Below are 23,225 nucleotides of genomic sequence, written 5' to 3'. Positions count from 1 at the left end.
CAGTTGTTTTGTGCTAAGCAGGTATCAAGGATCTGGGTGACTGCGGAAGGCAAACAACTCATCCCTTTTGTCAGACAAATGATATGAAAATTGATAAGACTCTTTGATCAAGATTTGGGTGCTCAGTGTCAGGTACTTCAAGACCCTCACTGAAATAAGCCCACCTTTCATTATGATATTGTCTCTCTTTAATTGTTAACTAGAGTTGAGTGCTACTCTCAGAAACACCCACTCTTCCAGGGTATATAAACTGTGAGCCCACCTCCATGATTTGTCTTTGGCATTGAAGAGTGTCACTGACCCATTTATCAATAAAATGCTAGCATTTTTAATATAATTATTAATTACCCAGAAACTAGGTCCCTCAAACTTTTTAAAGGTCCACACTGCATTAGTCAAAAGATATGTTCTAAAAACCTGTACTAGAGTAGTGGAAATTTGAGTAGAGAGAAGAGGATGATAAAAGTGAGAGAAGATACAAAGATAGAACTGGCAGAATTAAGCTATAGAATGGATGGGAGGGGAGAGGAGAAGGAGGAGTAAAATGCAAGACTCGACTTCAGGGTTTCACATCTGAGTTGGAAGATAAATAGAGATGGAAACTTGAAGAAGTGGTGTTAGGGAGGAAGGTTATGGAGTTTAGTTTGGAACATGTTGAGTTTGAGGTACTTGGGACAAGTGTTATCTATCCATCAGGCACTGGACATGCCAGGCAATTCACAGTGCTGGTAGTGATAGTAGTAGTAGTAGTAGTGGTAGTAGTAGTAGTAGTAGTAGTAGTAGTAGTAGTAGTAGTAGTAGTAGTAGTAGTAATAGAAGGTAGAGCTAGAGAGAAAGAGAGAGCACAGCCGGAGCAGATGGGATCACCAAGGTAGAGAAAAAAGCAGAAAGCATTGGAAATACTCATGTTTAGGGGCCAGAAGGATCAAGGAGATTAAGAAGGAGCCATAAATGTACAACCAAAAGAGTATCACAAAAATCAAGAAGGTGAGAAAATATCCAGATAGAAGGAGTGGTCAACATTATCAAACAGAAGCTGTATCAAGATCCAGGATGAGGAGGAATTGGGGGTAAGCTGAGAACCTTTCTCAATCGATCATATTTAACAATTAAGAGACCATGGTGATCTTGGCTTGAGCGGTACTGTAAAATGCAGAGGTCAGAAGCCAGATGGCAAAAGTTTGGCAAAGGAACAGAGGGTAAACCGGTGGAAGCAGTGAACGAACACAGTTCTTTCTAAAGGAAGGAGAAGGGACAGGCTAACATCGAGGGTATGAGTACAGGGAGTTGGCTAGCGGCAAGAAAACTGCCTCTGTCCGCTCAGGTCCAAACAAAGGAGGGCGTCCATCCGAGGTTTCTTAAACCCGCAGCCGGTGCCCATTTATTCCTTGACTAGCGGGACACGTGACGTAGGAGGAGTCGCAGAACTACATTCCCCAGAATTCTTCCAGCTGCGACCCATTTCTTTCTCGGGACTCCATCTCCCCAACCCGGTATTTAAGCCGTGCCACCAATCCCCACCCCGGCCCTTGAGTCCCGCAGCGTCAGTGCGGGTCGTGGGGGAGCCGGCCACCCCTCGCAGGGCCGCGTGGGAGTGGGCTTTCCTCGGCCCTTTGTTCTCCCTCCTGACGCAACCACCACCCTGGAGGATGGGTGAGCGAGTGAGCCCCCGAACTCTCCGCCGGGCTGGAGGGCGGCTGCCAGGTTGCCCGAAGGAGACGGAAGGGGCCCGGCCCGTGTGTATGAGAATGCCCTGCAGGTCTTAGAGGAGTGCGCTAGTGTGCCACCCTAGCGTGCCCTGCGGGGAGAGAGAGAGTGTCTGTGTCTGTGCGGGAACGTGCCCCGCGGGGCCTGGGGAGAGGGTGTTTAATACCCACGCGCCTTGTGGGGGTAGAGTGTGTGTGTGTGTGTGTGTGTGTGTGTGTGTGTGTGTGTGTGTGTGTGTATGTATGTATGTATATGCATGCATAAGTGTGCATGAGCGGGGCCTGTGTCTATGTCTCCCTGCATGTCCTGCGGGGCCTGGGGAAGCTTGAGTGTGTGTAATCGCAGCATGCCCTGCGGGGTGGGGGGGAAGGGGGTGTGTCTGTGTGTCTTTGTACTTCTGTGTCTGTGCGTCTGTCTGTGTGTGAGCTTGCCCGGCAGGGCCTAGGGGAGAAGGAATAGGAGAGGTGGGGGAGGGGAAGGGGCCTCCGTGTGTATTTGTTTCTCTATCAGTATCTCTGTATCTGGGTCTGAGTGTCCCTGCAGGGCCTGGGGGAGGGGGAAAGGACGAGCTGGGCGGGGGCATCGTGGAGGTGGGAGCCTTGATAATTTGGAGACCGTGGCAGGGATGGAGGGGTGGGGGACTGTGTAAGTTATGTACCTTAGGGCAGCCTCCCCTGCAGGATTTGAGAGAGTGTTTAATGTGGAGGGAGTGGAGGGGAGAGAGATCCCAGGGGTCCATCCACAGATGGAAAGGACCTCCGAGGCCCCCAGGTCCTCTCCTAGGAAATTGAGACTCATGGAGGTTAAGAGACTTGCCGTGGGAGATTGAGAAATGAGTTAAGAGATCAGGGTCTTCCCAACTCCAAGGCGTGTTGGTGTCAAAGCCAGTCCCCAAAGATATGCTATCCTTCTAATTGGGTGAAGACTCAGGCAGTTTTTCTCAGTTATAGTTGGAGAGATGTGGTCATGCTAGCCTGGGTTAAGAAAGAGCATTGGCCTTGGAATTAGGAACTGAGTACAAATCCTGCTTCAGACACTCACTTAGCCTGATACTCCCCAGCAAGTCATTTAACCTCTGTTTGCCTCAGTTTCCTTATCTGTAAGTGGAGATAATAATGCCAACTCTCTCCCAGAGCTGTTTGAAGGATAAAATGAGATCATACTTGTAAAGGGCTTTTCAAATCATAAAGCACTATATTGTATGTATGTAATTATATATACTACATATATAAAAATAATAGCCATTGTTATGTTTGTTTCCAACTGAATCACATTCCTTTTGAGTATCTTTATTTATATTGTTTGACTACGTCATATAGGATCATAGATTTAGAGCCCGAAGAGACCTTAAAAGGTCTTTATACAGATAAGGAAACTGATGCCCAGGGTAGTTAATGGACCTACTTACTGTGTGCCAAGAACAAAGGTAAAAATTAGAAAGCTCTTACTCTTGAGCTTACATTTTGTTTGGAGAAAGTAATGTGCAGAATAAATATGCAGAATAAATATAAGGTAGTTTAGAGAGGTAAGGCACTAGCAAGTTGAGGGGGATCAGGAAGGAATTTATGAAGAAAGTGATGCATGATCTGAGTTTGAAGAAAGTGAGATGGAGGCAAGGAAGAAGTGCATTTATAGGCATGAGGGACATCTCAGAAGAGATTCTAGTGCTGAGGGATGCATGTGAGGGTAAGTGAAGTGGTTGAGAAAGACTAGTTTCACTAGACAGCAGAGGGAACAATTAAACTGGAGAGGTAGTTCCACAATAGGTTGTGAAGGGCTTTTAAAACCAAACAGTAGTTTATTTTTTATCCCGGGTAAAACAAGGACTCCTTAGTAAAATGGAGTTTATTAAATGGGGAAGTGACATGATTGAATTGGGCAAAATCAGGCCAAAACTTTGGCATGTTGTATGGTTGATGTGGGGAACTACATGAGCCTGGGAGACCAATTAGGAGCAAATTTCAGTAGTTCAGATGAGGTGACAAAATCTTGAACTAAAAGTGGGGACTGTGATTCATGAAGAGTTGGATGTGAGCAATGCGGATATATATAGAAACACAGTAGGATGTGTGGGATGATGGTGTGTGAGAAGTCAAAGGGGATACCAGACTTGTGAATCCAGAAGATTGGAAAGATATTGGTGCCCTCAGTAGAAATAAGGACATTTGGAAGAGGTCTGGGAGGAAAGAGAATGAATTCTGTTTTGGGTATGTTGAGACAGTGACTAAATGAAATGACTGAGGTGCAGAGTCCATATTCCACATCACAGAAGGGGCATAGCTGTGAATTCAACCTATGTGTTCTGATTCCCAAGCAAGAGCTGTGTCTCTTGGAGCCTGTTGTGACTACAGAGTCAGGGCTTCCACATAAAGTCTGTTTCCTCTCTCTGATCCCAGAAGTGTCCAAGGCTGCTCCTGAGTTATGAACAACCTCCCATGTAAGGCACTTGGGATAATACCCACCTAATGTGGGGATGTATAGCTTAGTGAATTTGGGTATTGCAAATCAAGACTACTTTCCCTCTTAACTACTTTCTTCCCTCCCAGCTATACCTTCTCAAGGCTCCGTCCTTATTCCAAGACAGAGAGTAGTGGAGGAAGAGGAGGGAATGATCTCTGGGCTCCTAACAGCCAGGTCCCAGGTAAGTTGGGGATTTTTCCTCTCCTGAAATGTTCTCAGAGTAGAGATGCTTTTCTTTCTGATTTCCTCAGTCTCTCTTGCTTATCCAAATTCTGTGCAGAGAACTGAAGCCTAATTGCTTTTCCTAAGACTGGCAAATGAAGTAGTTATTAGATTATGAGAGTTGGAAGGGACATTAAGAGATTATCTAGTACAACCCCTTATTTGGACCCTTGATGTTAAGTGATGGGCTCAGGATTTCCAGAGGTTGGATTTGGAATAGGTTTCTCAACCTCCAGTTTTGTGTTTTCCACTAAACCACAGAAGTCTGTAGAAAATGCCCACCGTTGTCTCATTTAATGTCCTTCCTCAGTAGCCCTCTCCTCTCTACATAAGTTGGTTAGTTACTGAAACATTGTAGCAGAACAGAAAGAGGGCTGTATTTGGAGTGAGCAAAGACCTAGACTTAACATAGGCTTCATTTAACGTTTTTGATCATGTTTTCCCATTTGTAAAATGGGGCTAATACTATCATTAGTGTTTATAGTACTTGGTTCGCCCCATTAGTTCAAATAAACCCCCTGAAGTGGTCACATCATTCAGGTTCACATTGCCTATTTCCATTGTGCTGGAACCAATTACCATATGTTACATAATTACAGCTTTGAATAAATAGTACGGATCTGTATACATGGGACAACTTGGTCTTCATTATTTATACTAATGGGACCTAGCTATCAAAAATCTGGAATTTTATCTCTATAGGTACTTTCTGGTACAGAGTGAGTACATAATAAATGCATGTTTCCTTTCTTCTTTGGAAAACTGATCTTCTTTATAACTTAGTAGGTGGTCTTTGAGAGTTGCTGAGCCCTAATATCTTCTCATCTTCTGACCTACTTGGTGATCAAATGAGTTAATATATAATATTTTGCAAGTTTTAAAGTACTAACAAAATGTCAGATCATAATATCATCTTATAGCCATGCCTACCATTTGCTTATTTTGAACTAAATGTTTTCAGGGAAACAAACTTAAATATTCTAAGAATCCACTCTTTGCCTCAAAGAGCCTTATTGGTGAGAGAGGACATACACACATACACACACAAAATTATCATTGAGCAGAGCTAACTTATATCGATATCTTTTGTATTCTTACCTTTCTCCACTCACAGTGCTACTACCCTGTTTCTTAACTCAGGCCCTCATCACCTTGACTATTTCCATAGTCTCCTAACTAGTCTTCCTACCATTGAATTGGGGTATAAAAAAATGTGATCAAGCTCTCTTGTCCACCTTCATGTTTAGCAGGAAACAACTTTGTAAATGGGTGACTTTTGTGATAAGTCAATGACCACACTAGAGAAGTAAAAGTCAAAGGGCACATTAGAATGCTGGAATATATATAGAATGCTAGAATATAGAATAATGCTAGAATATAGAATGCTAGGCCTGCTGTCAGGAAGACCTGAGTTCAAAAAAAAGTTTTAAATACTTAAATGCTGTGTGACCCTAGGCAAGTCACTTCCCTTCTATCTGCTTCAGATTCTTCAACTGTAAAATGAGGATAATACTAACTCCCTCCTAGGATTGTGAGGATCAATCAAAATGGTGTTTATAAAGCAATTAGCACAGTACCAGGTACAGTGTACCATTTAGTTAACTAAATACTCATTCTCCCTCACTCCCCTATTGGAAGCCAGATTTATTTGATTGATATTTAGAGATACAGCCAGGCTGGTACTTAATCTCAAATGGATGAGAATGTGGCAGTGTAGGCCTCAGACAGCTCTAATAAGGGGTGTGCTCCTCCAGACCTTCAAGGATCTCTGGCCCACTACAGAATCTAGTGGTAGAAGCACTGGGAGCTGGGAGGTAGGTTTGTAAAGAAAGCAAAGGTCTGGGCTTTGGGACTTTGGGGACTTTTACTTATGTAAAGAAAGGGGCCTCACTTCTTCACATGGATTATGTTGCGCTTAATAGATTTATCCATTTTTAAAATCTATACTTTGGAACTCAGGAAACCAGAGGCCAAAGTTAAATTTTAACTTTATCAATTTCAGGTTTTTGTTTTCAAAGACTGGGCTTAAGTGTTTAAAGAGACTTTGAGATCTTCCCTCTGGCTCAGGATGGCAGGGAGGTACTCTCTCTCTTTGGCTCATAACTTTTTTGGAGGCAAGTACCTTAGCAATGCAGAGTTAATGACAAGTGATCACTGAGGGATTTTTAATAAAACCAAGATGTTACAAAGGGCTTATGTATATGTTTTCTAATTTTAAAACAAATTATTTTCTAATTAAAGTCATTCAAATAGTAAAACACATAAACAAATGGAAAAAGCCTAAAGCAATCCATTGGTACAATACTTAGCTAATGTTTAGTTTCATGCTTGGTAATAAAATATATTTCAAATAAGAGAGGCCTGCAGACCTGCTTCTCTTCCACTTTGGGGTAAGATTTGAACTAAGATTGTTTAATAGAAAAGCAAAAAAGATATCTTAACAAAGGACAAAGGAGACACAGGGATTCTTATACACAAGAACATTCCTTTTGGAGGTAATGTTGTGGGAATGGGTCTCCCTAGAGTATGTTTTTCCTTCCATTGCCCAACAGGGGTGGGAAAAGAAAGAAAATTGCTTCTAGCCAAAGACAGATCACTACTGATTTACTTATGGCCCTACTATTGATTAATTTAGTATTCTGCTAATGTAGGTATATATTTATTCTGGCTAGCAAGTATCTCTGTTTCTTAATGAGGGAGAACAACCTTTGGACTTTGAAGTCATTTAGCAGTTCTTTAGCTATGTAGGGAGAGCCCTTGAGTAGCCTTTCCCTCCAGTGATTGTCTTTTAAAGGGAGGGAAAAATAGCAGAATTTATTGAGAAAAGGTTTGGAAATGATTCATTTGCCCAGCTGATTCAATAGTTGAGTTAATTGAAAGAAACATTATATAGGAGTAATATACTTTTCATTGCTTCTTTTAAGCAAAGGAATAATTATAATTAATATAGTTATCTGCAAAATCTCTATCAGTAGCTGTACATCCTAGCCATACTGCAAAACAAGCTGTTCACTGAAGCCAGATGCAGTCTGAAGAAGGGGACAGTTAGGAAAGATGCTGGGTTGGTGCAGTATTGATTGACTGTGGGGAGTGGCTACAAGATTTTGAACTTTGATGATTGAGATAATGCCATTGAAAGGAATAAGGATATTTGGAAGAGGGTGGTTTAGGAGGAAAGATAATGAATTCTGTTTTTAGAATTATTCCGTTTGATATATCAGTGTGACATCTAGCAGAGCTGTTCAGTCAGTTGATTACAAAAGACTAGAGTTTGAGAGTGAGTTTGGGGCTGGCTGTATAGATTTGAGAGAATAAAAAATAGATTTTACAGTTGATAAATGACTAAAAGGGAGTTGATACCCAAATATGGAATAATAGAGCACCTTGATGCCTTTGATTATTTCAAGTCACCTGACTCAGATAAACCATATCCTAAAAGTCCTAAAAGAATTGGCAGGTATGATTTCTGAGCCACTGTGAGTTTATTATTGATATCATTGTATGATGTGTGAAGGGGAGAAATGTGAAATGTCTGGAATTGGTAACTTGGATTCATATTGTGAAGAATGTTAAATGCCATGTTGAAGCATTTGTAGACAGCTTAGGTAGCAAAGTGAGTAAGAGTGCTGAACTTGGGAGTCAGGAAAATCAAATCTGGCCTCACATATTTACTAGCTGTGTGACCCTGAACAAGACACTTCATTTCAGTTTCCTCATCTGTAAAATGGGGAAAATAGTAACTATCTTATAGGGTACAAACCTTAAAGTTCCCTCTAATGCTAGCTATTATTATTTACCAGTATTTTTATCCTTGAAACAATAGAAAAAACAATTCTTGAGTTGTCAGACCTGAAGCCATTGAAGAAATTTTCTCCGTTCCACAATTGGGATAATATAATTTTTTTCTATATTTTCATATATCTGTCTAAATGAAAAGATTCTATAGAACCCTAACAAGAAGTTTAAAATTCAGTTTTCCCCTATATATGATATATAGGATGGGTGTGTATACACACACACACACACACACACACACACACACACACACATACACACACACATACCTATATAAATATCTATGTAGTTACCTACACCTTTATTAAACTTTAAAATCACAAAGAAAAATTCCTTCAAATTCATGAAAAAGACTATCATGTGAAGAGTATGTCATAACTATATAATGATGTCTCATCTCTACCATACCAATCAGGACCAAAGATGATTTTTTTCAAGAAAACTCAGCTTATTTTCTTTAGTAGAGAAACAAAATACAAGTTTAACAGCTCTGCCTTCCATTGTCAGCTGTCATATATCATCCTATCCCTTCTTTGGCCCTCTCTTTTTTTAAAACCTTGTTGAATTTGCAAACTCAACAACAAAAAAAGGGCTCCTTTTATCATTAGCTTCTCTTGCCAGCCTCAGCTCATTTTGAGCTGTAACCTTCCTAACTCCCTTTACTCCTATTTGTGTTCTGCAGAACAGAGCTGGAGAAAATAACAAGACTGCTGGTTAGGTCCATTACATATTTTTGTTACATGATCTCAACTGGCTCCCCATTGTAGCAAAGCAATTCTTCTATACCTCTAACTTACCACAATAGCTGTTTCAAACCTTTTTGTTCCTCCACAAGCCTCCCACGATATCCCTTCTGCCTAACCTCTCAGGTGAAAACTGCCTTATACTTCATCAAAAAAAATTAAGGCCATTTTGCCAAGAATTTCCTCTTCTTCCCCTAATATCTCTTCCTTCCTTCCTGTCTCACCTGAAGACATGGCCCTTCTAGTGATATCATTGGGTCAAAAAAAATGCAAAATTTAGTGACATTTTAGATGTATTTCCAAAGAGCTTTTTAGAATAGCTGGGTCAATTCACTATTTTCTCAATTGTGTATTATCATTCCTGTTTTCCATAAAGTCTTCTAAACATTTATTTTTCTTTTTGTTGTACTTTGCCAATCTGACAGGGTTGAAGTACAGTCTCAGATTTATTTTAGCTTAAGTTTCTCTTATTAGTCTTATTGGATATGTATGGTTGTTGATAGCTTGTATTTCCTCCCTTGAGAAATGCCTGTTGTAGATGCCTCAACTTGGCTGTCTTGCCTGCCCTGTGTGTGACAGCTGATTGACGGTTGGTGGAAAGGACTGAATATTTCTCCACAAGAGATGGTTGGGCTGGATGTATGACCAATGATTTATAGGCTGTTGCCTCTCCTAGGGCCCCTGTGCCATCTACCTGCTGGTGGCAGGTTGTCCTCTTCAGTGCTAGTGGTGGTGATGGTGATAAGGAAGGTAGGGTCCCCTTTCCACAATGATTTCTCTCATTAATGTCTTTAGGGACTTAGCTGGAACTAGTTCTGGTAGTTTGGGGGGGCATTGTTGTTGTCAAGCCCCTTAGGCCCAAAGTTCTGGGCCATCTTTGTTGGGGGCCCCTAGACCATTTACGGGAACCCCTGACCCCGACCCAAGGCTCTTGTCCGGCAAGAGGCCTTGATCTCGTGAGGAATGAAATGGGGCGGGAGACAAAGGTGGTGAAGACTCCGTTTATTTCATCTAAATCACATGCATATATAGTCTTAACTACGTACATTGAACCTATCACCTATCACCTTTCACATTGAACCTATCACCTATCACCTTTCCTTATATGGGTGTCTTCTCCACTGGACATCCGGAGCCAGGACAAAGAACTGCCACGTTGCAAACAAAGACTAGACCCTTCCTCCTGAAATCCATCTAGTTCCACCCCTACTGACAAGCCCCTAGGTTATCTAGGCAGGCTCTGAGTGTGGCGTCCTGAAATGGATAGGGGTCGGCTCTAACTCGTCCCGTTACACATCTTCATCAAGGGTCTGATGGTAGAGGTAGTTGTGGCACTTGCCTTTTCTCTCCCTTAGGTTGCCTTCTAAGAGATTATTAATCAAATGGTTTCACTCAAATATTAACAGGGTGACTACCATGCTGAAGCTAATTAAAATTAATATTTAGAACGTGATTACTGGTGTTAATTTTGGGCTTTGTAATATAAGCCCTATATTAATTGTATGGCTTGGAATTTTGTGCAAAGAGTTTTATATGCCTAGGCTTTACTTGGGTAAACAATGTATGAGGGTAACCTCTTCCACTCTTGACTCAATATAAAGAGATAATAAGTACTGGTTAAATAGGAATGTGCTTGCTGTTTCCAGGTATCAGTAACATTCAAGGATGTAGCTGTAGACTTCACTAAGGAAGAATGGCGAGAACTGGAACCTTCTCAGAAAGACCTGTACAGGGAAGTGATGTTGGAAAACTACAAGAACCTCGTATCCTTGGGTAAGAATGGCTTTTCTCTGTAGCCCAGAATATGCCTTTGAGTGCCTTTTTGTCCTTGATTGGTAAAAGTGTAAAAGTGCCTAACATGCTTAATTGGATTTTGGTTTGTTTTCAGGGGTCAGAAATTTATAATCACTTTACAGTTAATAAATGGAGTGTTTTCTGCTTTTTGTTTTTAATTCATTGCTTTTAGAATTGGAAATGGGCAGCTTCTTTATGGCATCCTTAGACTATACTTTTCTCATTCTCTGATGCCTTAGATCAGAGATCCTCCCCAAAATTCCCAGTGTAAATACTTGAAGACGTGAAATGCTTCTGTCCTAAACTGGACAGCACTAATGTACTCATCTTCTTTTTTCTGCATCTTTTCTACAGCCCATCTTAACTTTTACCACAACCCTTCCCACCCTCACTTTACCTCTCTCTCATTTTCTCTTTATATCCCCATCCCCTGGAACCACATGCACATGCGCATGCACGCACACACACACACACACACACACACACACACACACACATGTATACATGCACGTGCGTGCATTTGAAGGTACTTTTAAGACTAGTTCAATCTATACCTGAACAGTAATCCCCTCTACAATATCCCTTCACAGGTGGTCATATATCCTCCACTTGAAAACTTCCTTGAGACAGCCTATTTTACTTTTGGGTAAATCTAATTGTTAAAAATTTTTTTAACCTATCTTCTTTCCTAGTTCTGCCCTTTGGGGACAAGGCAAATGAGTCTTAATTCATCTTTTACACAACTGATAACCTCACTTTTAAACAAGTCTCATGGCATGTTCCCTGGTATCAACACTATACTTCTTGCCACTTTTTGAATGTATCCTATTTAATCTGTGCTTTTCCTAAAATATGGTTCCTGTAATTGAATATAGTACTCATATGTGAATCAGCCAGTGCACAATACAGCAGGATGCTCATCTTTTTTGTTCTGGAAACTGATCCTCAGTGCATCACCTTAACTTTGGAACCTTTTCTACAACTCCTTAGGCATGTTTTCTTTTTCCTGAAGAGAAAGGGACTAAGATTCTGTGTTCTCTTCAGAAATTTCCTTTTTTCTCTCAATTTCAGGAGTTCCAATTTCCAAACCAGATGTTATCTACCAACTGGAACAAGGAGAAGTACCATGGATGTCAGAAAGAAAAGTTCCAAGGGGCTTCTCTTCTGGTGAGTAGGGTTAAACCAGGTAGATTTGCAAGGTGCTGTTTAGCTGGTTGGTCATGGGGGTAGAACTTCAAAATATAGTTGACCAAGGAACTCTCCTCAAAGACCCACAGGCCCATGGATTACCTTTTCACTAACAATCATTTTTCTACTTCATCTCCCCTGACAATTCATTTATTGGCAAAATATGAGCAACATTAAAACCTAAGGACAAGAGAGTGACATAGAGGAGAGTGTACATTTGAACTGGTTAACTGAGATGAAAGTGGTGGACAGGGAGAACTGGAAGGGGTGGAAGGACTAAGGGTAATAAGGAGAACAAAGAAATGTTTAGGAGGTGTGAGGTACAGGCAGAGGGAGAAGGAAAGGAGGTTATTATCAGAGAGGAATTTCCAAGTTTATGATCATGGCAGTAGTACAGTTGTAGTAATGGTAAATGGATGATGGTAAAATCTAAGATCTGATCTTCCCTGTGGATTGCTGAGGTGGAATGAAAATGGGACTCATGGAACTGGAAAAGGTTGATGAATTTAGAAGCCAGAGTGTTGGTGATATATTGGTACATGGCGGGGTTGGGAGGAAGGCAGGGGGCAGCAGGCAGCAGAGGCGGTGCTAATAGAAGAATCAGGTAAATCCACATACTAAACTCCTTATCAATGAAGTGAGGGAGACTTTGGAGACTGGTAGAAGAACTAGTGAAGAATCTGGACCAAATGATAGAGATAAAAGAAATGAACTTGCAAAGAAGTTATTTAGTGATAATGTCAATGAAAGGGTGCATGTGGCAATAAAGAGCAAGGAGAATGGCTCCCTCCTCCTGGCCCATAGTGTGCAGAGAAGTACCACTTGGTACTAGAGAAAGTGGCTAGTTCTTGGCACCAGAAGATAATGAAGGCCTTTAGAGTGAAGAAGAGTTTGTTAACAGTGAAGCAGGGGTTCCAGAGGGCACAAAGTAACAGGAAGAAAGTGGATATGCCTAAAGGCCCAAATTACTGAATACCAAGTATGATTAAGGCATCATTTCAGTGCTTTTAAAGTGCTAGACTACCATGCCAATAGTTATTTATTTGTTTATGAAAATCTGTCAAAAACTGGTTTGCAAAACTTTTTTTCATTAAAGAGAAATACAGAATTATTAATCTGCCTCTAAAAATAAGCTTTAAGTTTTTTACTTTAAAAAAAGCAGAGCAACATTAAGTATGTTTCTAAAAAATAAAACTAGGATGGCCAAGACTTTATAAAATAATACTTTTTAAGCTGTTATTTCTTTCCATTTATCAAAATATAAATTCTGCTTCATCTTTTCTGCAAATTAATTTCAGCAGGAAGAGTTTCTACGCTTAGGGAACCTGGAAAAAAATTAACATCTGAAATCACAACTGCCCATGCACATTATCAGTTATAAACTCTGAATATTACATGACATGGCACAATAATAATTTGGAATTATATATATATATATTTACTTTTTAAGACCATAATATTGCTTAATATCTTTTCTGGGCTTCCTTTATGAAATTCATTACAATGAACTATAAAATCATTGGAGACAAATTCTTGTCATCCTATTTGGCTTTGACCTTGGCAAATATATCTTTTATATTTTAAATTATCCACATGAATAGATAAAATACTGTCTTGTTGTTCAGTCATTTTTGTTGTGTCTAACTCTTTGTGACCTGGTTTGGGGTTTTCTTGGCAAAAATACTGGAATGGCTTGTCATTTCTTTTACCAGCTCATTTTACAGATGAGGAAATTGAGGCAAACAGGATTAAGTGACTTGTCCAGGGTCACAAGTTTCTGAGGTCGTATTTGAACTTGGGAAGATGTCTTCCTGATTCCAGGCCTGACAGTCTATCCTCTGTGCCACCTAACTACCCAAAACATTGCCATTAATGGGTTAAATATTAGGTGTAGTCTCAGTTTCTATTATTGCTATCTGATTTGTTAGAATCTCCATCTTTTGGAATTTAATAAAAACTATAAAAGCTAACCCCAGGGGTGTTTATTCAGCCCAAGAATTGATACATATTTTCCATTTTACTAATTTCAATTTCATATCATTCCGTATCCCTCAAAAAGTGTTCTTTTGTCTTTTAAGACTGACTTTACTAGGCAATTAAATTCAGTGCAATAGTAAAAGGAAGTTCCACATCTGGGAATTCCCTATAAAAGTGAAATCACAAATCCTATCCCTATCTGTTAAGCATCATAATATTGTAGCTTAATTTTCATTTAACTTAAAAATCATCCTTTTAGTATTTTTAAACTTAGAAATAAAAAATGGGAGGGCAATATGGTAACAGTTGAGAGATTACTGGATCTGGAGTCCAATGGCTCTGCTACTGACTGCTTGTGTGGCAGGCACATCACTTGACCATTCAGGACTTCAATTTTATAGTGGCATGAACTCTGGCGTCAGAGTCAGAAACTAGATTCTAGTACCGCCTATGCTTGGGCAAATCATTTAATTAGTTTATTTCCTCATCTGTAAAGAGCAATAATGCCTCCCCTGCTTAACTTACCAGGACTGTAGTAAGGAACAAATAAGAAAATATATGTAAAGGTCTTTGGACAATGACTTGGAGAAGGAAATGGTAAACCACTCCAGTATCTCTGCCAAGCAAACCCCAAATAGGGACACAAAGCACTGGATATGATTGAAAATGAATGAACATGACCATGACTTGACCTCTGTCATCCTCATTCCCTCATCTATAAAGTAGGAACAATAAATGCACCTACCCCTCAGGATTATTGTTTGGATTTAGGGAGATGATAATACTTTTCAAACCTTGAAGCTATGTAAATATGTGATGTTTTTATCATTATTATTTTTGAAGTCCTAGGAAGGAAACTCCATTTGCCAATGTAGACCTGTTCTTGTTGGGCAGCTTCTACCCTTAGAGAGTTGCTTGGGGCCCTGAGAGGTTAAGTGACTAGCCCAGGATTATACTACCAGAATGAGGATTTAGAGGTAGAACTTGAAGCCAAGTGTTCCTGATTTCAAGGCCTATTTGTTATCATGATGCTCATGCTTGTTGAATAACATAAGACCAACTATAGCTGCTTTCTTCCTCTTAGCAGGGAAGACAGGATAGTTATGTCTTTTATTTCTTTCAGATGGGGAGAAACTTGAACAACCTGAAATCAAGACATCAGCATGGAAGCTGGGCATTTTTATAGAAGACTCATCCAAGGAAAGGTTTATATGGGATAATCCCTGGGGCCCCATGTTGGGGGAAGCCAGGGCATATGATATCAGGTCAGAAAGACATTCCAGGCAAGGAAAATTAACTCACAGGACAAGTTCCAGTAAAGCAAGAAGCCATGACTATAAATTTGGGAAGAGTTTTGATCAGGAGTCAACCCTTTTTCCTCAACAGAGAGTTCCTGTAGGAAATAGTCCCCAAAAATGTTATGACTATGGAAAGAGTTCCAGTGAACAGTCACACATACTTAAATGCAATAGAATCTCCTCAGCAAAGAAACTTTCTAAGTACAATGAATGTGAGACATCCCTCAGCTATAATACAGACCTTATTCAAAACCATAGACTCCATTCTGGAGAGAAAACTTTTGAGTGTAACAAATGTGGGAGGACCTTCAGTCAAAAAACTGGCCTTACTGAACACCAGAGAATTCATACTGGAGAGAAACCCCATAAATGCAACGAATGTGGGAAAGCCTTTAGACGTAGCACACAACTTAATGTACATCAACGAATTCATACTGGAGAGAAACCCCATAAGTGCAATGAATGTGGAAAGGCCTTCAGACGAAGCACACAGCTTACTGTACATCAGAGAATTCATACTGGAGAGAAACCTCACTTGTGTAACGAATGTGGAAAGGCTTTCAGACAGAGCACACAACTTACTTACCATCAGAGAATTCATACTGGAGAAAAACCTCACAAATGTAATGAGTGTGGAAAGGCCTTTATCCGAAACACACAACTTACTGTACATCAAAGAATTCATACTGGAGAGAAACCTCACAAATGTGATGAATGTGGGAAAGCTTTTATCCAGAGAATACAACTTACTGTCCATCAGAGAAGTCATACTGGAGAGAAACCTCATATGTGTGATGAATGTGGAAAGGCCTTCAGAAGAAGTACACAGCTTACTGTGCATCAAAGAATTCATACTGGAGAGAAACCCCACAAATGTAATGAATGTGGAAAGGCCTTTATCCGGAACACAGAACTTACTGCACATCAAAGAATTCATACTGGAGAACATCCCCACAAATGTAATGAATGTGGAAAGGCCTTCATACGTAGGACACAGCTCACTGTACATCAAAGAATTCACACCGATGAGAAACCCCATATATGTAATGAATGTGGGAAAGTCTTTATCCAGAGCATACAACTTACTGTACATCAGAGAATTCATACTGGAGAGAAACCTCACATGTGTAATGAATGTGGCAAAACCTTCAACCACCGATCATCCCTCAGTTCCCATCTGAGAATCCATACTGGAGTGAAGCCCTATAAATGTAAAGAATGTGGTAAGGCCTTTATGGATAGTTCTTACCTTACCTATCATCAGAGAATTCATACAGGAGAGAAGCCCTATACTTGCAATGAATGTGGAAAAGCCTTTAACCATAGATCATCCCTTAAAAACCATCGGAGAATTCATACTGGGGAGAAACCTTATAAATGCAATGAATGTGGTAAATGCTTCAGTAACTGTTCATCCCTTGCTTGCCATCAAAAAATCCATACTGGAGAGAAACCTCACAAATGCAATGAATGTGGGAAGGCCTTCATTCAGATCATCCACCTTACTGTACATCAGAGAATTCATACAGGAGAAAAACCTTATGAATGTAATGAATGTGGGAAAGCCTTCAAACACAACTCATCCCTTACTTCCCATCTCAAAACTCATACTCGAAAGGAACCGCATAAATGGAGCCGACAGCATGGTCATCATCAGAAAAATCATACAAGTAAGAAACCCCTTAAAAATAACAAAAACAGTAAAGCCTTCAACCACAGCACATCCCTTAATCAACAGAAAAGTCACACTGGAGAGAAGTCTTGTGAAGCTCAAACCCCTCATCCCAACAGTGCTTCAGTAAATCCATGAGTTCATCAGTGTGGGTACGCTACTGCAGGATGCAGCCTAAACACACCTCACCTTGTATTACCTCTTTTCCATGTTCATCCTGACATTTCTAACAAAATTTTTCTGTCAAAATTTGCCAGTTAGCATATGTAGTAGCATTTTCTATTCTCACCTTGATCTTGCTGTGGTATCTGACATTATTGTACTCCTCTCTATATAGTTTCTCCTTTCTAAACTTCAAAAGGGGCATACTTCCAATTCACTAATCTCTCCACTTTCTCCTCTGCCTCCTTAATTAGTTCCTCATCCACTTCTAGATAGCTTAAGGAAGTAATTTCCCAAAGTTCTTTTCTTCTCCTCTTCAGTTTCTCCTTTTTTTGTCTAGGCAATATCATTTATTTCCATGCCTACAACTATATAAACTAAAGTTGATTCCTAGATCATTATTTCTAGCTCTTAACTCTCTCCCAGACTCCAGACCCACATGTTCTACTACCTACAGGTTGATTCCATTTAAGTTCCACCATCATTTCAGACCCTACATATCCAAAGTTGCACTTATTTTTTCTGCCTCCATCCTTAAACCTGCTCTTTCATTTGGCTTATTTATTGGTCATTGGTGCCCCCATCTCCTCACTTTGTTGTATTTGAAACCTTGGTTTTAGGTTTGGTTCTCCCCTCTCACCCAATTACTTACTCAAGTTCTATTTTAGTTTATTTCACATATTCATTATGCCCATTCTGTAAGGACAGAACTTTGCAAGTCTATGCTTAAATATGGAGTTATAATATGGTTTACCTATAATCTTGGAGATCGTAGTCTAATAGGCAATGGAACACAATATTATAACTTGTACATTCTTTTACAATGTTCCCATCTTTATCATTCTAATACAGGGCTTCCCTACTACCTATGTGGAACAATACAACAACCTTCTAAGAGGTCTTTCCTTCACTATTCTATTGACCCTCTAATTCATCCTTTATAAGGTTGCCATTTTCACACATAGACTTGATCATGTCATGCTTCTGCTGTAAAATCTTCAATAGTTCTCAGTAGCCTACAGAGAACAGTTGAAACTCTTGCACTTGCTATACAACATACTTGTATCCCACAACTAGACAATTAGACACAATTGTTGTTCCAGCTTTATCTCATACTATTCCAGTTAATATACTCTTTGCTCCAGTCACACCAGATGATTTGTTTCCTGAATACACACTTTCTATTCATGCTGTGTCCTATACTTAGATTGTTTTTGACCACTTGAATTCTAGTCATCCTTCAAATTCAACTCAAATGCTCCTTTTTGAAGTCTTCCATGTCCCTGTGTTCTCTATCCCTGGTTCCATCCATGGATCTTACATAGCACTTTGTGCCTAATAGAATGTATATTATTTTAAATTATATTTCTCTGGACATGTCATCTCTGTACTCTTAAGTTTCATGATGGCAAAGACTGTTGTATGTAAAAGTTTTTCCCCCCAGGACCTGTCACGGTATCCTTCACACAGAAGATGATTATTGAAATGAACTTAAATTGATGACATGAAGAGTTTAATCTGACCAGAAACCAAGGAAATTTTATTATAGATTTTATAAATGGTTCATTAGCTGTTTAAGGCCCCTGCTCTTGTACTAAGCTGATTCTTGGCTTTTTGTTTTTAATACTTCAAAAGTCCCTTCTAAAATTAATTTTCTTCAGTACATCTTAATCAGGATATTTTCTTGTTGATGTAGCTAAATGAAACCCCAATTCTGTAACTTTCCCAAGAACCCTTATTTATTGACTCAGATAAATTTATAATTAATTAAGAAGTTCAGTTAAGATGGGATTTGGGGGATCATATAAGCCAACCCCCTTACTTTATAGATTTAAGAAACTGAGGCCCAGAGAGGGATAAGTAATTTGCCCAAGATAGTAAGTGGCAGTGCATGTAAATGAAATAATGCATGTGAAGTCCTGTATAAAACTTAAAACAGTATAAAGGTTTCAAGTAATTCTTAGACTTGAGTATGCTTCATGTAAGTAATGTTGGTAAGAGTTCTTTGTTTTCCTCCTGACTACTCACCAAAGCGAAGGCCAAATTCAACCCTGATAAAATCATTTTTACTCTAGCCCTAGGTTGGGTTAGTTAGTTCCACAAGACCGAGGAATTTTCCCTTTGGTAACAGCAATACTTTTTAACACAATAAGCTGTTAAGTAGCACCAGACTCTAAATTCTGGAAGCAGTTAAATTCATCATTTCACTTAGGCCTTTATTCTCTGGAGAGCCCCTTTCCAGGAGCTCATCTTGTTTCTTACACCTGTCTACTTATACCTACTCTGGAATTAAATACTTTTGTGTTTACGTGATATATTAGCAGCCTCACTTGGAGTACCTGTGGCGCAACACCCGAGGGAGTAATATCTCAGAACATGGCACTTGATAGTTCATGAGGCAACTACAGGATACACCTCCATGGGGTTCTGGACTGCTTTCAGGGTATTTTTAGAATACATTGCTGCCCATAAGCCTCCTAGCCAAAAAATAAAATAAAATTTTAAAATAATTCACACTTCTTAGATCAAGATCTATTAGTATTGTAGCTATTAAATCACTGTTTCAGGAAAACAAGGGGGAAGGATTCACTAAGAGAACCTCAAAGATTTCATTTTTTTAAAGGAAAAATCTGTGAACTTTTTTTTTTCTTAACATTTTTATAACTTTTGATATGATTGGTTTTCTTTGTAATCCTATGTATTTTGTGCATTCTGGGAAAGAATCCATGGGTTTCATCAGACTGCCAAAGAGTTCCATAATACAAAAAAGGTAAGAACCTCTAGAGTAATTAAGTATGGATTACAAGAAAAATTAATTTTAAAAGTATTTGTGTTCCCTATTGATAAGTTGAAAAACATTTTTTAAAATAACAGAGGGTAAAACATTTAATAATTGTAGCAAAATATAACTTCAGAGATTTAAAATCCATTAGCACATTCTTTATGAAAACATTTCAATTAGAAAATTTTAAATAAATGAAAGCTGATAGTCTAAATTTTTCCATGCTACCTTCAAAGCAGGAAGTGGCACTCATCTGAGACAAATTCAAATACTGACCAAAAGATACCAAGAAAAAATGATAATCTATTACATTAGGAAATCCTGTTCTAAATAAGAATATATAAATTTTACCTGAGACATCCAGCTCTAACATTCCTGGGAGTTTTCATTTTGGGGCTTCTTTCAGGAAATGACCAATGGATTCTTTCAGTTTTTCCTTTGCCCTCTGGTTCTAAACTCTGGGCAGTTTTCAAAGTTTTAATAATATGACATCTAGGCCTTTTTATTTCATGGCTTTCATATAACTTGATGCTTAAATTATCTCTCTTCAATCGTTTTTCAGGTCAGTTGTCTTAGCTGTGGCGTATTTCTCACTTTCTTTATTTTTTCAGACTTTGGACTTTATTATTTCCTGATATCTTGTACAGCCATTAGCTTCCACTAGACCAGTTCTGGTTTTCAAGGAGTTTTCTTCAGTAAGGTTTTGTTCCTCTTTTTCCAAGCTCTTAATTCTCTTTTCATATCTTTCTTCCATAACTCTCATTTGATTTTTATTTATTTATTGTACTCTCAACTTTAACTCATCTTGGAATCCTTATTGAACATGTATCCAAACTGCATTTTTCTTTGAGGCTTTGCTTGTTGATGTTTTCAAGTCTCTTGTGAGTCTTGAGCCTCCTTCCTCTTACTATAGTAGCTCTTTGTGGTCTAGTTCTTTTTTTGTTTGGTCATTCTTCCAGGCTAATTCTTGACTTTGAATTCTATGTTAGTGTTGGGCACTGTACAGTTCTAGTAGGGGGGAGGAGAGTGGAATGGGAAAGAGATGTCTACATTCTGCTTGCTTTCACAGGTCATTCTGGGGGCCTGCAAGTTTTCAGTACTGTCGAAGTGGTGTGATCAGGGAGACATGTTTACCACACTCCTGGTCTGATCTTGATAAATTCCTGAACCAGCTTTGAGTCTGTTGGCTTGTGTGTGGTTGAGAGTTTCAGTAGACCACTGCTGAATTCAGATACAGTTGACCTACTAGAAGGTTCTGCGGGTTCAGAGCGACTGAACTGCTAGCTACCTTTTGGTTTAGAACTCCTGCTCTGGTTGTTCCACTACAAGCTTACTTAGTAGGCTAAAGATTAGAATTGAGTCCTTGCTGCTCTGCTCCTGGTATTGGAGAGTCACAGAGCTATGGTTCCAGAACTTGTTCCTTGATCAGTGCACATTTAAGGCCCGTGCTCACTTGCAACTGTTTCTCTCTACCCAGGATCGGAGTAATAGACAACACTCTTGTCAGGTGGCAGTACATTTTCTCATCAAGTGCTAATTTAGGAATCCCTTAGGATTATTTCCTATTCTAGTGCCCTATCTCAACCCTCTTTCCCTAGACACTGGAATACTCCTCACTATTGTTGCTGCCACAGATGCTTCTGACTGACCGTTGCATCTGCAGACTTCTCTGACTCCCTAAGCTACCCTGGGCTGAAAATATTCACCATGACTTTTTCTTGGCCTTTAAAATCAGAATTTTTTTCTGGGAGGTTTTTGAGTAAATTGTGGAGGAGGTGTGCTGGGTGAACCAGGTGAAAATGCTTCCTTTCATTTCAACTTTATATAAATTTTAAATTTTATATACTTCCATTTTTAACAGTTTTCTTTATGGCGAGCCTAAATTCTCCCTAACTTCCTTCTGATGCTCCTACTTCTGAGGCCAAGAAAAACGTATCTAAACTGCCTTCTGTTGTCTTCTGTTGAGTCATTATCCATGTCCCACCCTCTTCTCTTTCCCTCTAACCATTCCCTCCAACTCTCCCTCTTTCTTTTGAAAGTACCACCATCATTGGCTTTTTTAACCTTTGTCTTTAACTTAGACTGTTACAACAATCTTCTTACTGGGCTCTGGGTACCATTTCTCCCTTTTCCAATCCATCCACCACACAGTTACTACAACATTAGCTTACTGATTCTTTTCAAGAACCTTCAGTTGCTACCTATTCTAAGATAAACTAAAGCTCAGTTTGGCATTAAAAGCCCTTCACATTCTGGCTCTCCCACCTATCTAGGTCATGACACATTACTCCCCTTTGCCACTTTACAATCTAGCCAAATTAGACTACTTGCTGTTCTTTCAATTCAGCCCTTGCACCCCCTGCATCTGTGCTTTTGCACAGGTGGTCTCCATGCCTGGAATTGCACCCTCTTTTCTGCCTCAGTATCCTAGCTTTCTTAAAGGCTCAACTTAAGTGCCATTTCCTATAGGAAACTTCCTGATCTACTTAGTTGTTAGTGCTTTTTCCTTCCTCCTGAAATTATGCATATATATTTTTTACATATGTTATCTACCCCTTTCCCCAAGAGAACATAAAGTCTTTGGGAGTAGAGACTATTCTTTTTGTTCTTGTAGCACTACACTTAGTACCATGGCTGCACACAGTAGGTACTTAAGGAATGTTTGCCAAATTTATACCATTCCACACAACATCCTTTAAAATACTTGAAGACAGTTATTTCTCCACCAAGTCTAACCTTCTCCAGGTTAAAATTTCCTATTTAGCAGATCCTTCATGATGGTGCTCTGGATGTCCTTCAGCTTGTAAATTTATTTCCGAATGTTAAATTCCCTCTAGCTGTGGTCTGATAAGGGCAGAAGAAAGAAGTGATACTAATAAAAAGGAAAATGTTGATAAAGTTTGAAAATGTTTGTCCCTATCCCTTTGAGCAGGGATCAAGCTTCCCAGGGTGGAGATGATGTTTGGTCATTTAGGATGCGTCTGACCCTTTATGGCCCCTTGGGGTTTTCTTGGCAAAGATATTGAAGTGGTTTGCCATTTCCATCTCTAGCTCATTTTATAGATGAGAAACTGGGGTAAACAGGGTTAAGTGACTTTCCCAAGGTCACACAATTTGGAAGTGTCTGAGGCCAGATTTGAGCTCAGGAAGATGTCTTCCTTACTCCAGGCCTGACACACTAACCACTCCACCACCTAGCTGCCCAACGTGGTGGTTTGGAGGTTGGTGGGGCAAGGCAGTATGTGATTTCTTATGGACAAACTTCATCCAGGGAGGAGAATAATACATAATGATAGGATAGTCAAATGAAGAATGTAAAGATGTGAAATAGGACCAGGCTTCATAACTAAATTTAAAAAAATTTTAATTAAAAAAATTTTTTTTTAATTTTAAAAAAAGTTCCACCACAACATACTACCTCTTTT

The 23,225-nt window shown here is 39.4% G+C and overlaps 1 protein-coding gene across 1 annotated transcript; it reads left to right on the top strand.

Annotated features, from left to right (window-relative positions):
* The first annotated feature begins 1,266 nt into the window (after positions 1-1,266).
* LOC140521144 (uncharacterized) lies at positions 1,267-22,707 on the top strand. Its single transcript, XM_072635881.1, has 5 exons — positions 1,267-1,653; positions 4,254-4,348; positions 10,574-10,700; positions 11,793-11,888; positions 15,010-22,707. The coding sequence occupies exons 1-5, from the start codon at positions 1,650-1,652 to the stop codon at positions 16,992-16,994; spliced, it is 2,307 nt and encodes a 768-aa protein (XP_072491982.1). The 5' UTR covers positions 1,267-1,649; the 3' UTR covers positions 16,995-22,707.
* Positions 22,708-23,225: the final 518 nt, after the last annotated feature.

Source organism: Notamacropus eugenii, chromosome 1 (assembly GCF_028372415.1).
Source record: "Notamacropus eugenii isolate mMacEug1 chromosome 1, mMacEug1.pri_v2, whole genome shotgun sequence".
Lineage (NCBI taxonomy): Eukaryota > Metazoa > Chordata > Mammalia > Diprotodontia > Macropodidae > Notamacropus > Notamacropus eugenii.
Note: the sequence above shows the minus strand (reverse complement) of the source record. Positions and strands in the feature narration are given on the sequence as shown.

What these genes read in the sequence shown, in the direction of transcription:
- LOC140521144 (XM_072635881.1), top strand. An exon ending in TCCTAACAGCCAGGTCCCAG is followed by an intron (nt 4,349 to 10,573) that starts GTAAGTTGGGGA and finishes TGCTGTTTCCAG; the next exon opens with GTATCAGTAACATTCAAGGA. An exon ending in CAAGAACCTCGTATCCTTGG is followed by an intron (nt 10,701 to 11,792) that starts GTAAGAATGGCT and finishes TCTCAATTTCAG; the next exon opens with GAGTTCCAATTTCCAAACCA.